Source organism: Lepisma saccharinum, chromosome 14, assembly GCF_977018435.1.
Source record: "Lepisma saccharinum chromosome 14, izLepSacc3.1, whole genome shotgun sequence".
Lineage (NCBI taxonomy): Eukaryota > Metazoa > Arthropoda > Insecta > Zygentoma > Lepismatidae > Lepisma > Lepisma saccharinum.
This window is the reverse complement of record NC_139242.1, coordinates 26132614-26148065: the sequence shown is the minus strand read 5'-3', so window position 1 is coordinate 26148065 and position 15452 is coordinate 26132614. Positions and strand designations below refer to the sequence as shown.

The 15452-nt window shown below is 37.2% G+C and overlaps 1 protein-coding gene across 5 annotated transcripts in view; it reads right to left on the bottom strand.

Moving 5' to 3' along the window:
* Nucleotides 1-15452, bottom strand: part of Gug (arginine-glutamic acid dipeptide repeats grunge) — a 66321-nt gene that overhangs the window by 38172 nt on the left and 12697 nt on the right. For 4 of the 5 annotated variants that reach the window (XR_014443343.1, XM_083135280.1, XM_083135283.1 and 1 more), the window contains exons 3-6: nt 10705-10938; nt 9572-9670; nt 5278-5358; nt 1610-1751 (exon numbers count right to left, since the gene is read on the bottom strand). Coding sequence is in view for 4 of the 5 variants with exons in the window: in XM_083135280.1 (XP_082991406.1) it covers nt 1610-1751; nt 5278-5358; nt 9572-9670; nt 10705-10848 (466 nt within the window). In the remaining variant the exon portion in view is untranslated. Of the gene's footprint in view, nt 1-1609; nt 1752-5277; nt 5359-7358; nt 7409-9571; nt 9671-10704; nt 10939-15452 lie in introns of those variants that run through there. The other variant, XM_083135282.1, reaches the window with a different exon arrangement.

Here is a 15452-nt window from a genome sequence, read left to right as displayed (position 1 = left end):
TATCACTGTTATGTAGTTATCAGTGTGTTAAGTGCATCTCAAATTTTTAAAGCAGAAATAATAAATCTTCCTGTGCATAACTTTCAGGATAATTCAGACTTCAGAAAGTGTCATGTCAGTAAATAAATTCTAAATTGCATCACTTCATGAGAAAACATGGTCGAACAACCATGGCACCTCAAACATTTCAAAACTATGAAAAATCAACATTACAGCATGTTATTTTACATTTTGCGTGTCAAAAATGAAATATGAATCTCTCTCCTGATAAGAAAAACTTGCAATTTCACAAAATTAATTCCAATTTTTTTTTCCATGAGCACAACATAAACAAAAATCTTAACTTGTCCTATAGCAAAAGAACTACAATTACACCACACACTTTCTCTAGCACAATATCCATAAGCTTCAGTTTTTACTTGCTCGCTGTGTTGTTGTTGTTGTTGAGTTGTTTTAAGTCCACTTTATGCATGGATAGGCTAATCGGGTCTGGACCTAGAGTTTAAAGTGGGATCCGAACTACACTATTCCTCCACTGGCTATCGAACCTGGGACTCTTTGATTACAAGGTGGTGATGTTACTACTGCACCACCGAGGAGGCCCAATTGCTTACTGTGACTATCTTGTGAACCTCAAGATGTATAGCTGTGATTATTAGTGTGAACAAAAGTCTACCTATTTCATTTCAAAGAACTACTGGCTTCCCTAGCTGCAAATTATAGTACATCTATAGGCATTAATTGAATGCTTCAAAATGCATCCTTAGTCAAAGTAGACAAATGAACCGAACATAAATCTATTTCTTGTTCTACTGGCAGATAACAAGATGTAGCTCTTGAAACTTTTCTCTTACAAAAATTACATGAGAAGAAATGTACAGACACACGGTGGTCTAGTCGGTAGAGCATCTGATTGGCACATGGGAGACCCAGGTTTAATTCCTGGGGTGGGTAATCAAAGGTTGGAATTATTCCGGCCTTGTCCCCACATAAGACAGCTCTGGGGCTCACCCAGCCTCAAATTAATGGGTACTTGGAGGCAACCGTAGGGGGTAAAAGTGGCTGGAGCATGGTGCTGATCACATCACCTCCAAAATGGCCGAGCGAGAATGTGTGGGCCCTACCCCAACGGGAACTTTAAAATTTTACTTGTGATGCACAAAAAAATCTTGTAAACTTTCATACAATATAGCAATGGGAGATTTTTCTTGTACTTTGCCTTCGGCATATGTAACAATTTATCAATTACGTGACAACAGAATACAATGCACATTTATTGAGTTTACAGTTGTGTATACTGCTTACATATTCTATTTCAGTTGTTCACATGGTCCGCCGCAGACAGGTATGTAGGCAAAAATACAACAAATTTGATTTTTCCAGTATCAATAAGTTGCATGAAGAAAAGCATGTAACTCTTCATCCACCTCCAAAAACTTTGGGTTATTGTGGCAATAATATAAAATTTCCTATTCATGCAGGAGGGGTCAAATTCCAAATGGCCTGCCTCAAGAAAAAGAAACAAGAAAATATATATAAAATACAAAATCATGGAATGAAATAAGATTGCCGCATATAAATGTTTATAAAAGAAAATTCTGCAACTTACAAGAATCTTCTTTTGGAGCTCGAGAGTTTCGAGTGTTCCTTATTCTACGAAGAGACCCTTGTCTTCTATTTCGTCTGTGAGTTCTGTTGTAGTTAGCGCCTGGTGTCTTTTTCCACAAATAATAAAATTCAACAAGTTCTGACTGTAAAATGAGAGAAAAAAAATCCTTAGGAATTGTAAATGGTACAAATACATAACAAAACTGAACTATGTTCTTTATTTTTTCTAGGATATAGTAATCAATGCATGCTACCAAAATTTTAAATACAGAGAAACTTATGTGCTCACTTTCTATGAAACTTTTTTCTTCGTTCTAGTAATTTCGATGGCGATTGGCAACATCCTCATTGGGCCTTGCTGCATTGTTGTTCATTAGCTTGTTTCAGTTGTTTTTAGTTTGCTAACTGCTGCTAGGTGTGCTGTTTGGTAGCCTCCTACCACCAAGGAATGGCAGACGATAACAGCACACCTAGTGACAGTGGACAAACTAAATACAACAGAAGTACGCCAAGCAACAGTGTAGCAAGTTCCAATAAGGATGGTGCCAAGGGACACTGAAATGAATAGGAAAAAAAAAACAGTATTGTGGAGGAGTGAGCACATAAGTTTCTCTGTAAATATTCACTACCCCATCTCTCATTTTCCAAAATATGGATAACAAGAAATTTACATACACAGTCACCACAAACTTTGCATTTTCAATTATATATATTTATTAGATTCATAACAAAAATGGGAAAAGTATAGAAAAAAACAAATCACAAACAACTGGGCAAGAAAAATCTTATACCAGGTATACCAGTTAATAATTCTTAATTTCGTCGCTGGATGGAGCTGGAAGCAACAGTTGGTGCACAGTCTCAGCTGTTACGTCAGTGTGTTGCCACGAGAGTACCTGTCAAAATGCCATGGATGTGCAACAGAGTGCGAGTGATCGTGATATTGGGTTTGTGTGGGAAACATGTTGACCTTCAAACCAAATAAGGAGCATGTGCAGCAAGGCATGTTCTGCTTATCTTGTTCAATCAAAAGAAAAACGCGAGTGAAAGGCATCGTATCCTTGTGGAAACATACGGTGACATGTCCTAACGCAAAATGCATGTGTGCGTTGGTTTTGACGATTCAAAAGTGGTGATTTCGACTTGAAAGACAAAAGATTGCCCGGGCCACCCGAAAAAATTCCAAGATGGCGAATTGCAAGCACTGTTGGACAAAGACGATACACAAACGCAACAACAACTGGCAGAGAAGTTAAATGTTGATCGCTAAAACCATATCTGATCGTCTTCATGCCATGTGAAAGATCCAGAAGGCAGAAAAATAGGTCCCACATCATTTGAACGACAGACAAATGGAAAAGCGAAAAACTGTGTGTGAAGTGTTGCTTTCTCGGCATGAAAGAAAGTCTTTCTTGCATCGGATAGTGACTGGGGACAAAAAATGGATCTACTTCGAGAACCCAAAATGCAAAAAGTCAAGGGTTGACCCAGGACAACCTTCAACATTGACCGCAAAACCGAATCGCTTCGGGAGGAAGACAATGCTGTGCATTTGGTGGGATCAGAAGGGTGTGGTGCACCATGAGCTTCTGAAACCAGGTGAAATAGTGAATGCCATTCGCTTTCGTCAACAACTCATCAATTTGAACCATGCATTGATCGAGACAAGACACAGAAAAGTGATTTTGCAGCACAACAACACCTCATCACACACAGCGAAAGGCGTCAGACACACCATTTCTGCACTTGGCTGGGAATTCTTGCCCCATGCCATACTCACCAGACTTAGCCCCTTCGGACTACCACTTGTTTTCATCGATGTCTCACTCACTTTCTCAGCAACATTTCAACAATTACGAAGATGTCGAAGATGTGAACAATTTTTCTGGAATCCACAATTTGACGGACAGATGGGCACAATGTATAGCTAAGGATGGCACATACTTTGAATAAAGCATTTGTTACCTTTCTCTCCAGATACACTTGTTTTCTTTCAAATCAATTAAGAATTATTAACCGGCACACCTGGTATTTACTAGAACATCCCATGCAGTCCTCTTTAACTGTGAATGAAGTAAAACACAACACAGCTTACAAGGTTTGTCCATAAAGAAACCAAACTTTTGAAATAGCACTCTACCAGAGTTTTGTTTTAAATGTTCATAATTTCACATAAAAAAAAGTAACGTGCTCCCCTGTGCTTAGCACCATGCCATGAAGGCATATTCATAATTTCACATAAGATCATCATTAAATCACAAAATATGTTTATCCCAACAATGTTGCTAGAAAAATAATGAAAATTATGCATTTTGCACAATTTCCAGGATATTTTGACTACTGAAGTGTCACATGGCAATTTTGCACACTCAGTGAGATACTAGGACTTTGGAAAAGTGGTGATTAAATTTCTACCAATACCACTGGTATCGACTCAGCCCTATGTTTTTCTATCAATGACATAAGGTCTTATGATACAAATGGGAAGTTGTACTAAGAAAGACTGCGTTGCTTATGGTATTAAATAGCATACACATATACAGGGTGTTTCACTTGCTCTCGGCCCTGATTTTCCCTTATAAATTTTAAACAAATTGATGCAATCCAGTGAAATTTGACATGGACATATATTCATATATGAGGAGCATGGTTACAGGATACACATGTGGCAGCGCTACTTTCTACTGCAACTAATCTGATGCCTGCGCAAAATGATGGCCACTTAAGAATACCTTTCGTAACATGGAGAGGCATGCCTCAATGCTGATGGCAACCACTTTCAACACTCGCTACGAGGTCAACATGCTTCCCGTACAGCAAGGCATGTTCATATCAAATTTCGGTGAATTCCGTTTATTAGTTTGAAAGTTTTGAGGGGAACACCAGGGGGCGAGAGTGAGTGAAACACCCTGTATATATAACAAACAAATCACAAGAGCCCTCCCACAACTTATCACCTCCTCCATCCTCCAGATCTCCACCATAGCAGATGAGTTCACCCTTCACCCTAAGGGCACCTGCCACTCATCCAACCTCATCTGCCAAATCTGCGGCAACTTCTACCTTGGCGAAACCTCCACTACCTTGAACCTTAGGATCAATAACCATCGCTCCTCCACCCAAAACTCCGACTTCACAGTTGTCATCCACACCAGCAGCCATAATACCACCTTCAACAACTGTTTCCCTGTTGCCATAATCCATCTTTTAACCCCCCCCCCCCACACACACACACATACATACAGACACATCTTTCCTCAGGCGATTGGAAAGCGCCTATATATCAGGCATCCACACCACTATACCCCCTGGACTCAACCTAGCAAACCAATAACCCTCTTCCCTGAAACCACCCACCCTATGCAGTAAACACTGGTGAAAGGACTTTACAATTGTACCTATCTACTTACTTTCTCTGGCAACATTGTACCGATGCTACTGTTAGTATTCTGTGCTCCTGTACTTCGTGAATCTGTGCACCTCTTTCTTCTCAACTGAAAATGCAGTAACCCCGTGAAATATCAACCTATCTCTTTTCTTGTGGTAAGTGTTTAATGTCTCCTTCATCATTTGTATTTATCTGCCCTTCTGACACTTTTTCTCATCCTATTTCAGTGTACATATGAAGTAAATGTACACAATCTAAATAAAAAAATAAAAACTACTTACTGTATCTTTATGAGGAAGTAAATCCTTTCTAATGCGGAAGAAGTTCTTCCCAAACTGGCGTAAACCCTTTACAAATCGTTTCTGAAGAGAAAAGAAAAATGTATTGAAGGCATTTCACACACTTATCTCAACACTCATACACATGGAAAGCTTTATTACATGTACAGCATCCAGGCTACAAAACTGGCACCTGCACATGTTAATATTTTATATTAAGTATGCTTTACTTTCAAATGAAGACAGAAACATATAAGTGCAAGACCAGTTTTCATTTCTTTTCTTTGTGCTGCATTTGTATAACCCACACACACATACAAGGTGGGCATTCAATAAATAACCGTAAAAGTAGTATGAAAAATTTAAATTAAACCGTGATTGTTATGTTTGTTATTTTGTGAAGGCATCTGTAAGCTATTCATAGCTGGGGCTGGCACGCCTGCCTCATGCATGAGACGCTGGGAAACAGTTACACAAGATGGCAGTACCCTTATAGCAGCGCTCCAAGATTTTTGTTGAGTGAAGGCATGAAACTGATACAAATTCATTGCCGCATGGCAGTTCTGTACGGTGACAACTGTATGAGTGGGCTGAGAAGTTCAAACAGGGCATACACATAACCAGTGTTGAAGATTCTCCGCATCCAGGTCGCTCTGTCACTGCAGTCATGGAAAGCAACATTGCTCAAGTGGAGGACTTATAGGAAGAATCAGCGTATTATTGTCAGTGAAATTGCTTCCCAGATTGAAACAAGTGTAGCATCTGCCCACCAAATCAGTCATGACATACTGAGGTTCAGGAAAGTGTGTGCGAGGTGGGTTCCAAAACGTTTGACACCAGAAATGAAGGAGAGACGTGTTGATGTGCAGGGAGCTTTTGCACAGTTATGAAGCTGACGGCGAGGCATTTCTTCATCGTATTGTCACTGGAGATGTATGTTGGGTTCATTTCTATGAACCAGATCATAAGAGGACAACAACAGAATGGTGACATCCTTTGTCTCCCAGACCGAAGAAAGCTCATGCTCAACGGAGTGCTGGAAAGGTCGTTAACTTTTGTAATGAATTCGCGATGTTCTTCCAACATGAACAACTCATTACACCGTTTTTGTGAAGCATCTCCTTAATTGGATGTAGTTCTAACTTTCACCGCTAGATGGCAAATCAAATGCTGCTCAAATGATACTTGCTGCCACCTGGTGGTATTTCTTGACATTAGATTTGAATGTATGAATTCAGTTGGAACTCAAATTCACTTTGACCTGAATTCAGCAACCGGGAACATTGTGCAAGCAGTTCGGAGCTCAGCTGCTATCTGCGTGCCTGCAATCGACAAGGAAGTCGTGCAATGCATCGTGACTACAGGTTAGCATGCCATTTGCATTTATAGCAATCTGCACGTGCATTAAAATACCATAGTGGCAATACGTAGTCCCATCCAAGACTGATAACATGTTGTGCATAAACTATAGCGATGCAATAAACAAGTACGTTAAAAATACGTAGTGTTTGGAAACTTTGTGAACTGTGCAGCAAGTGAATTTTGACTTGTCAAGCAAAGTCATGCACCCTTTCTTCGAGTGGGTATTTATATTAATGGTTTGAGAAATCTTGAACGGTTTAAAAATTTGGAAGTTAAACTTGCACGAAACTTTACGTAGCTTCGTTCCCATGAATGGTGAAATATTACTAAGTGTCTTGACATGCAACATGTGCTCTCCACGTATTTTACGTTAACGCTATGCACTTTCAAAAGGCAAACAAGTTCATTTAAAAACTCTTATAAACCGTAAAGTGGGAAAAAAACGAAAAAGCTCAAATTGTGATATAAGCCACATCTTGGAACTTGTAGCAATGCAACTTTTACAAGGTTGAACCACGTAAAATTCCAATTCTTACGTTAAGCAAACTATATATTCCTGCACTGAAATACTAATTGATTACTCCCCATCCTTTTAGTAGCATTAATGAGTACGTAGTAGTAAGGTTGTTTGAGAAAGATTGGAGTGTTTACAGAAATCTCAAAGCGTGCTTAGGTTTTTGAAACGAACGGCAATAATAATCTTAATATTCTAGTCTACTTGCCTGGTAAACAGGTTGAAGCTTTATTGTACATTTTTGGTTGTCTGCGGACGCTGTAAATAAATTGAGTCCGCTATACCGAATGTTAGTTTTTGTGAAGAGTTTAACTACAAATAGAGTACAAAGATACTGAACTATTGTTATTTGTGAAAATCTGAAAAATGAGTCTAAAGACTTCTTCCTGTTACGTGTGTCAAAAACCTTGTTAATAAGTATATGTTTAATTATACACGTGAATAAAAACGTGCATCTTGTTAATTAAAAAAAAACTAGACCATCCTTGAAAACAAAAATGAAAACTCCTATATCGATCAAGTAGTTGGTGCTGTTTTTAGATTACATGCTTAGTTGTAATATTCTAAATGGTATTTAAACTTGAACATAAGAAGGAACGTATGAGCCACGACAATAACATTATCTTCAGTGTTTCATGTAGTGCTTACGTCCATATTTGCTTGCATAATTGGGAACATATTTTTAGTGTGTGTTTCCATCTAGTGTACGCCACGTTCAGACTTAGTAAAAAGGAAACACTTTAACAAGCCTTGCATACCTCCTTTTGAGAATAGTATCAAAATTGTATGTCGTAAGTACAATTGTGTTTTTGTGCTTTCTTTGCGACATAGGAGGGGAAGCTTTTTGCTACTCTCCATCATTTTCGTTCTAGTGTAACCTTTAACGATTGACTCTGTACAAGTTTCATTGAGTTAAAGGAAGAAAACCTAATTGTTTGAGACTGCCTGGTTTGGTTGTGAACCGCCTTTACCATCTTGCCCCAATTAGCGCCTTTTCCTCCAATCATTCTCTGGGTATAGGTTCACTAACTCAAGCAGGTGTCATACTTTGTTTTGGGACCACAAGGGGCCAATTCTTGAACATTACATGCCCAGAGGTCATAATGTAAACAGTACCACCTACTACAACCTTTTGCGCGAAAGACTGAAACTAGGCATTCTGCAGAGACAACATGCTCTGGTGTCTACTGGTGTGCTTTTCCTCCATGACAAAGCAAGACCACACACTGCCAGTGTCACATTGTCTACCATCGAAGACCTAAAGTTTGAGTGCTTACTCCACCCTCCATATTTGCCCTATCTCGCACCTTCCGATTTCCACACCTTTGGCACACTGAAAGATGGACTAAGTGGATCGAAGTTCCAGAATGACGATGAAGTCCGGTCAGCGGTGCAACTGTGGAATCAGTGCCCTTATCAAGCGCTGGTATAGGTATAGGTGCATTGAACTAGGAGGGGGGGGGGGAGGAACGGGACTATGTTGAAACATAGTACTGTAGTTCTTTTGGTGCTAGTAATAAATATCTGTTACAACATATTTCTGGTTATCTAATGAATGGGCCTTGTATATATACACACAGCATATATGTTTACATAAAAATGTGATTCTTAGAATAATATTCTTTGCACACATTAGTCATGATACTTCTTATTTCTTAAAATGTACCACCTGATTGAAATTGTATGTATGAATAAAAACGAAGGTTGTAGTGATGAAACACACACATAAACAGGGAAGGAACAGAACAAATATTTTCATTGGGAACGTAGGGAATGAATGGACTAAAGTCAAACAAATTCATGTAGTAAATATAATAATGGATTTTACAAATATACACAAAGTAAGGTGAGGAAAGATAGATCCTTAACTACCTAATAACATGTTAAACTTATCCGCAGGGAGATATAATAGCAGTTGAAACTATAAAAAAGAAGACAGGATAATATGTATTAGGACACATGGGGAAAAGGAAAGAAAGTAAGCACGTAATCATAACAAAAAAGATAATCTTGATAAACTGTTATATTACCTGTAATTCTTGAAGATTTCCTGGTGACGAATGATGAAAAGATTCGCTCGGGCTATCGATCAGGTCGACCTAGTCAAGAACCTGAGAGAATCTTTTCATGTTATATTACCTGTTTTTTTAATTAACATATTTCTCTAAAAATGCTCTCATAAGTAATTGTAACTGAATCACTGTTAACCTGTGTAGAGAACACACAATTGTAAAATCATTTAACCTCATGAAAGTTTTGTAAGTATACACAAACCTTTAAGCCTATTTATTTATATTGAAAAAAAAACAACAACTTAGCGATTGAAAATAAGAGTTCTGCATTGATTTACATTCAATTTAGTGGCATTGCAAATTCATGCAATTCATAATATATTATCTGAATGGTTCAAAATTCACTTACAGTTTCTTCCTCTGACCACTTTTTCTCTATTCCCTTTGGTACAGGACATTTAACAAGAGCCTGGAGTGCTTTGCCTGGGTCATATCCAGAATCATGGAGCTGAAAAAATAAAGAAAATAAACTAAAAACTCAAAAAAATTATCATGGAATCAAGAGCTTTTGCAAGTTAACTGTATGCGAATCATTTACTTACAGTGAACACAATTACCATTTCACCACATAATTGTCACACCCTATTTCTTTCAGGCCAAAAATGTTTTTTTAACATTTCATCCGTAATCGTCGCATTGGTGCTTCAGATAACGAAACCAATGATAGTGGCACAGAATTTAAGTCTGCACTTCACAATATTGTAGTAAATTTATTCAAGTGAAATATTTCAACTATGATGCACAAATCAGTGACAACGAATGAGTTAAATTTTCTTTCAGACCGAAAAAAATGTTCACTAAATTGTGCAAAGAAATGACGTATGTAGATTTGGACTATATTCAATTTTAACATATTCATGAGCATTTGGTGCATCCTAATATTGAACCAAAGATAGTATAGTAATAAATGATTCTTAAGCACTGGCAATACCAACGGATTTTTTTTAAAAAAAGGCTTCACATAATGATTGCACACTACTTTTTGTGCAGAAAAAATTGGGATAAAATCTGTGACGACTATGTGGTGAAATAGAATAATATTTGAATCTTTGTTACAAGTCCAATTTATGCACAGATAAGTTAATCAGGACTGGATCTACTGTTTAAAGTGGAACACTATTGCTGCTGTTGGTTACAATTTTTTTCCTCTATGTACTGCTAACATCTAGAGAAACAACAGTCACTTGTAACCTTATCAAAAATGGGGACACTTTGGAATTTTCATATTTACTCGAACAAAATAGTATAAATATTGAATTACCAGATAACAAAGCAGAAAGCAAACTTTTTGAGTTGTGCAATTTCAGGTATCACTTGCACTGACCAGCATTGTTATTCAAATGTATCAGAATTCAAATTAGCAAGGACATGAAATGCGAAAATTTAACTTCTCATCAAAAAGTTTTATTTTCTTTACTTAGGAAAAAAAAATGATGTTTACATTTCACATTGCGAACCAAAAGTATTTTAAATGGTACTTACAATGTCCAATGCATTTATTGTTGTGTCATCTCTCGATGCAGCAATACACCCGTCATCTGGCGAGCCACCATCACACATGCCTGCGAACGCAGCCATTGAGCGAGCAGCCCGTAAGTACATGAGGAGATCTCCATCCAGGGCCATTCCTGGCACCCATCGTAAGTCTTCCCTTTCTTTGCAACATTCTGCATCAAGTTCAACAGGAACAGTTGGTTGATATTCTGGCAATCTTGCCTATGAAAAATATACACATATATATAATAATGGGATCATTCCATGCCAAAGCAACCAATTTTAATATAACTGGTTGCATGATCATTTTAGGTACAGAAGTCTGTACATGTTTCTAGATATGAAAACCAATGTTAAAAAAAAATTCCTGTCCTTAGTTCTCCTAGGGTGGCCATGTTTCCAACATGGCACATGGACTTTCTTGCTCATAAAGAAGTTTACAGAAACCTTAATATCTCAAAATCCATTAGTTAAGAGAGACTTGATACAAAATTCATTTTGTATCTAATGAAGTATACTTTCAAGGATATTCAAATATATTTTGCTTTAAATTGCATCCTAACTATGAAAATTATGGTGGAAATTTGGGTAAGTATAAAGGTAAAGATAAAGTGCTCCCCTGTGCATAGCACCATGCCATGAAGGCGTATAGGGGGTGTGGGGTTAATGCCCCACACTTTCTTGATCCGGTCGTAGTTGGGGGTGATGTGATTAGCATCACGCCCCTGACTGCCTTTACCCCCCCCAGAATTTCTCCCAGGTACCCATGTTATTCGACGCTGGGTGGGCACCGGGGCCGCTTTCAACGTTAGAAAAGTTCCCGGATTTGAACCGGCCGGGGATCGAACCCGGGACCTTTAGCATGGTAGTCAGACACGTTACCGACTGAGCCACCGTGGCCACCTTTGGGTAAGTATAGTTCAAAAATTGGATCTTAAAGCTCATTTTCTTAAATGAAGGGGTTTAGTCTAAGGCTTGCATTTTTTTTTGTGTGTGCAGGCCTATAGGCAGGGTGCTTAGAAGGACACCCCTTTTTTCAGCATGAGTTATAACATGGTTGTTTATGGAATTTTGACATATTTCAGGGTTAAATATCTCAGATGGGTCCTCATGAAAAAAATTGTGCAAAGGAAGCCCTGCATGAACCTAACACAGTAAATATCTCCACTTTTAGACTCAACTAGTTTGGTCAATATGAGGTACGAGGTGACCTAATTTGTGATGTTACGGAGTAAGGTTATGCTACATGTATACCTAGAACAATGAAGCCTTTTCTTTTCTCTTTAAAGCTGGGTTAAAAATCATCAGAAAAAACCTACGTATAGTAACATGGGATTCTAATACTTGACTTTACCAGAAATTTAAATTACAGTGTATGAAAATTGAAAATCTGCAAAATCTCATTGCAAAGGGTTGGATTTAATTTGAACCCACGTCAAGTTGGTGTTGTCAGCTCCAAAACTGTGAGTTTTCCTCAACATATTATTTAATGGAACCCAAGTGTCAGCTAGTGATATTCGTGGAAGTAGATATCTGAGGCATGCACAGAAGAGATTCAAATACATGTTTTGATAGGATGCGAGGCAAGACTGAAGTTGATCTGTGCGTGGACAATCTGTGCTGTCATTCTTCCTTTGCCTAATATGCTGAGGTAGTGACTTGTGAATGTTTGTTATTTGTGACTGGAAATGGAGTGTTCTGTAGGACTTTTAACTGGAGAGGACTGTTATATAAAGACACTTCTCAGGGCAAGGCTACAGGTGGATGACTTAGAGAAAATATGCAAATGCAATCCAAATAAGTTCCTAAGTATGCCTTTTTATGTGGTAAAGTGTGTTGTGATCTTCTGATACCACTAAGAGAAAAATATATATTTTTTTAATCAAATGGGATCACATGACAAGTCCAAAAGAGTGTCATGAAAGCCTTAGACCAGATATATCAATATGCCAACATGTAGTGAAATTTTCATCTCTGGAGAAAGTGACTCTCATAAATCTCAGGATGGACATGATGATGTCTTTGTGCCATCCCAAGAAACACTGAGGGAAATGGATGAAGTCTGTTCTGTTTTTGATGTATATTCTGTTTAAAAACTGAGGATGCTGATTGTAGAAAAACAGTTAAGTGCTCTTGATCGCAAAACTATTCACATCACACAAGGAGTGAAAAGGAAACCACAAAGTTGTTTTTCAGAAAGTATTAGAACTGAAGCAAAATAAGGAAAATGTGACAATCTTTTGATTGATTGATTGAGTTTGTGTTTTAAGTCAAATTTATGTGGAGATAGGCTAATCGGGACTGGACCTACAGTTTAAAGTGGGATCAGAACCAGTATGTGACTCCACCAGGTATCGAACCTGGAAACCCTTGATGTTACAACTATGCCATCAGGGAGGCCTGTCAATCCTTGGAGAGTACAATCACTTAATTGAAATGTTAAAAAGAAAAACATAAATTAGCGAAAACTAATGTTGAAAAGGATAGAATCATCAGTTTGACTGCTACCACTTCGTCAAGAAAAAATATGTTATAACTGAAAGTTTTTGATCATTTGGTGAGAGTGAATAGGAAACTAGAGCTGACAAAACAAAATAAATCAAACCCTTTGCAAGATTTCACAGATCTTCAATTGTCATACATTATAATTAGAATTTCTAATTTAAGTATCACATGAAAAATATGTATTCTAAAATGGTTACATGAAACTAAAAACTGAATAACGCACTCTTTAATAGCGCACAAATGTCATGTTACTATATTTTCTGATGCTTTCCTAACCTAACTTTAAAAAAGAAAAAGCTTCATTGTTCTAGGTATACAGATAGCTAAACCTTACTGTGTAACATCACAAATTAGGTTACGAACGCCACTTCATATTGACCAAACGAGTTTCAGAATTTTTCATGAGGACCGATCTGAGATATTTAATACCAAAAACCATCAAAATTACATAAACAACAATGTTTGAACTCATGCTGAAAAAAGGGGTGAATTTCTAAGTACTGACATTTTATTTGCAGGCAAGCTGCAGGTAGGTCTACTCCCAAAAATTTAAGCCTTAGACTAAACCCCTTGATTTAAAAAAATCTGGCTTAAAAATCCATTATTGTTATCCAAATTTCCATCATAATTTTCATACTTAGGATGCAATTTTAAGCAAAACATATTTGAATATCATTGAAAGTATACTTCATTAGATATAAAATGAATTTTGTTTCAGGTCTCTAGCTCTAATGGTTTTTGAGATATTAAGGCTTCTGTAAACTTCTTCATGAGCAAAAAAGTCCATGTGCCATGTTGGAAAAATGGTCACCCTAGGAGAACCAAGAACAGGAAATTTTTTTTGAACATTGGTTTTCATATCTTGAAACATGTACAAACTTATGCAACAACCATTGGATGATTTGGTATGGAATTATCCAATGGTAGTAACAGATGCACATGATTTTGTTGGAAAATACAAGGGTAAATCTACTCATAATTTTGTAACATGTTCTCAAGGCTTAAAAAGTATTTTCTTCCCTTTTTTCAAATTCAGTCCTGTAGTCCATTACAAAAACAGAAAGGATCCTGTGGTTGGTTGTCATATTGTTCACTGAGAATGCAAATGTTCCATCTTAAAAGCGTATGAAGTGTAAACAAACAGATTTTTTTTTCTGTAGCCCATTTAAAATGCATTCTAGGTAGCTACATAAAAATCAATACCAATATCTTGAGGGTATTTTTGATTTATTGTCAAATTTGAAAGCTGTAAACATTCTATGTTAAATGTTAACCCTGAAAAATTGACAAATTGGACAAGGAACATTCACATTCTCCATGGATGATATAGTACCATTCGACTGTGGAAGACAATACTAACTAGAGATTGTATCTGAACGTGATAGCGTAAGTAGGTAGAAACATCCATTACACAATTAGTATTCTGATTCTGCTGCATTGTTCACTATTACTCGCTTTGTGGTGTTTGTGATGGTTTCTACAACCCCTAACACATTTTGCAGGTGATGTTAATGTGTATGAAATTTCAATGTTGTTTCAGCAGTAGACAATTTTCACAGAACATATTTCCCTTACCTATTTCACCCCTTTTTTGCTGCTGGGCTCATCCTATCAGTACATGCAACTAATGCAGAGAGATTGTGAATTAAAAGAAGAATGACTATTTTTTTCTTCAATGCTACATTTTTATCACTTTCCTCTTCAAGTGTCTTTCAAAATAACAAATCCAAACTTCTTTACTTTTTTGTTTTTCTTAACCTTTTATTTACATGACCCCTACTTAGGTCAAGTTGGGAAGTAGCAATTAAGAAAATAAATAGTACTTATTTAATGAAAAACTCCTACCAAAAAGCCAGTTAAGATGAAAATTGAAGCTGTATTTAACAACAAGAGAATTAGACTTGAGTTATCTACTCATGCATCCTGGACTGCATTGGGAAGACTAGAGAAGCTCTGGAATCTGGACTCACAACCATTATAATCTTATGTGGGGCTCGTGTTGTCATCCCTATATATTTGTCATTGTCCCTTCATCCATATTATCTTACCACCATTCATCCACTTCTTCATGATTAGCCAAAGGAGCAGAAAATTGAAGTAGAATAAACTAAATCGATCAATCAGTAATTGTGATAGCAAAATATATTCACCACAAGTATAAATTCTTTATTTATTATTGACTTCTTGACCTACTTGTCGATTTCCTTACTTTCTTAGGAATGCTTGGCCAA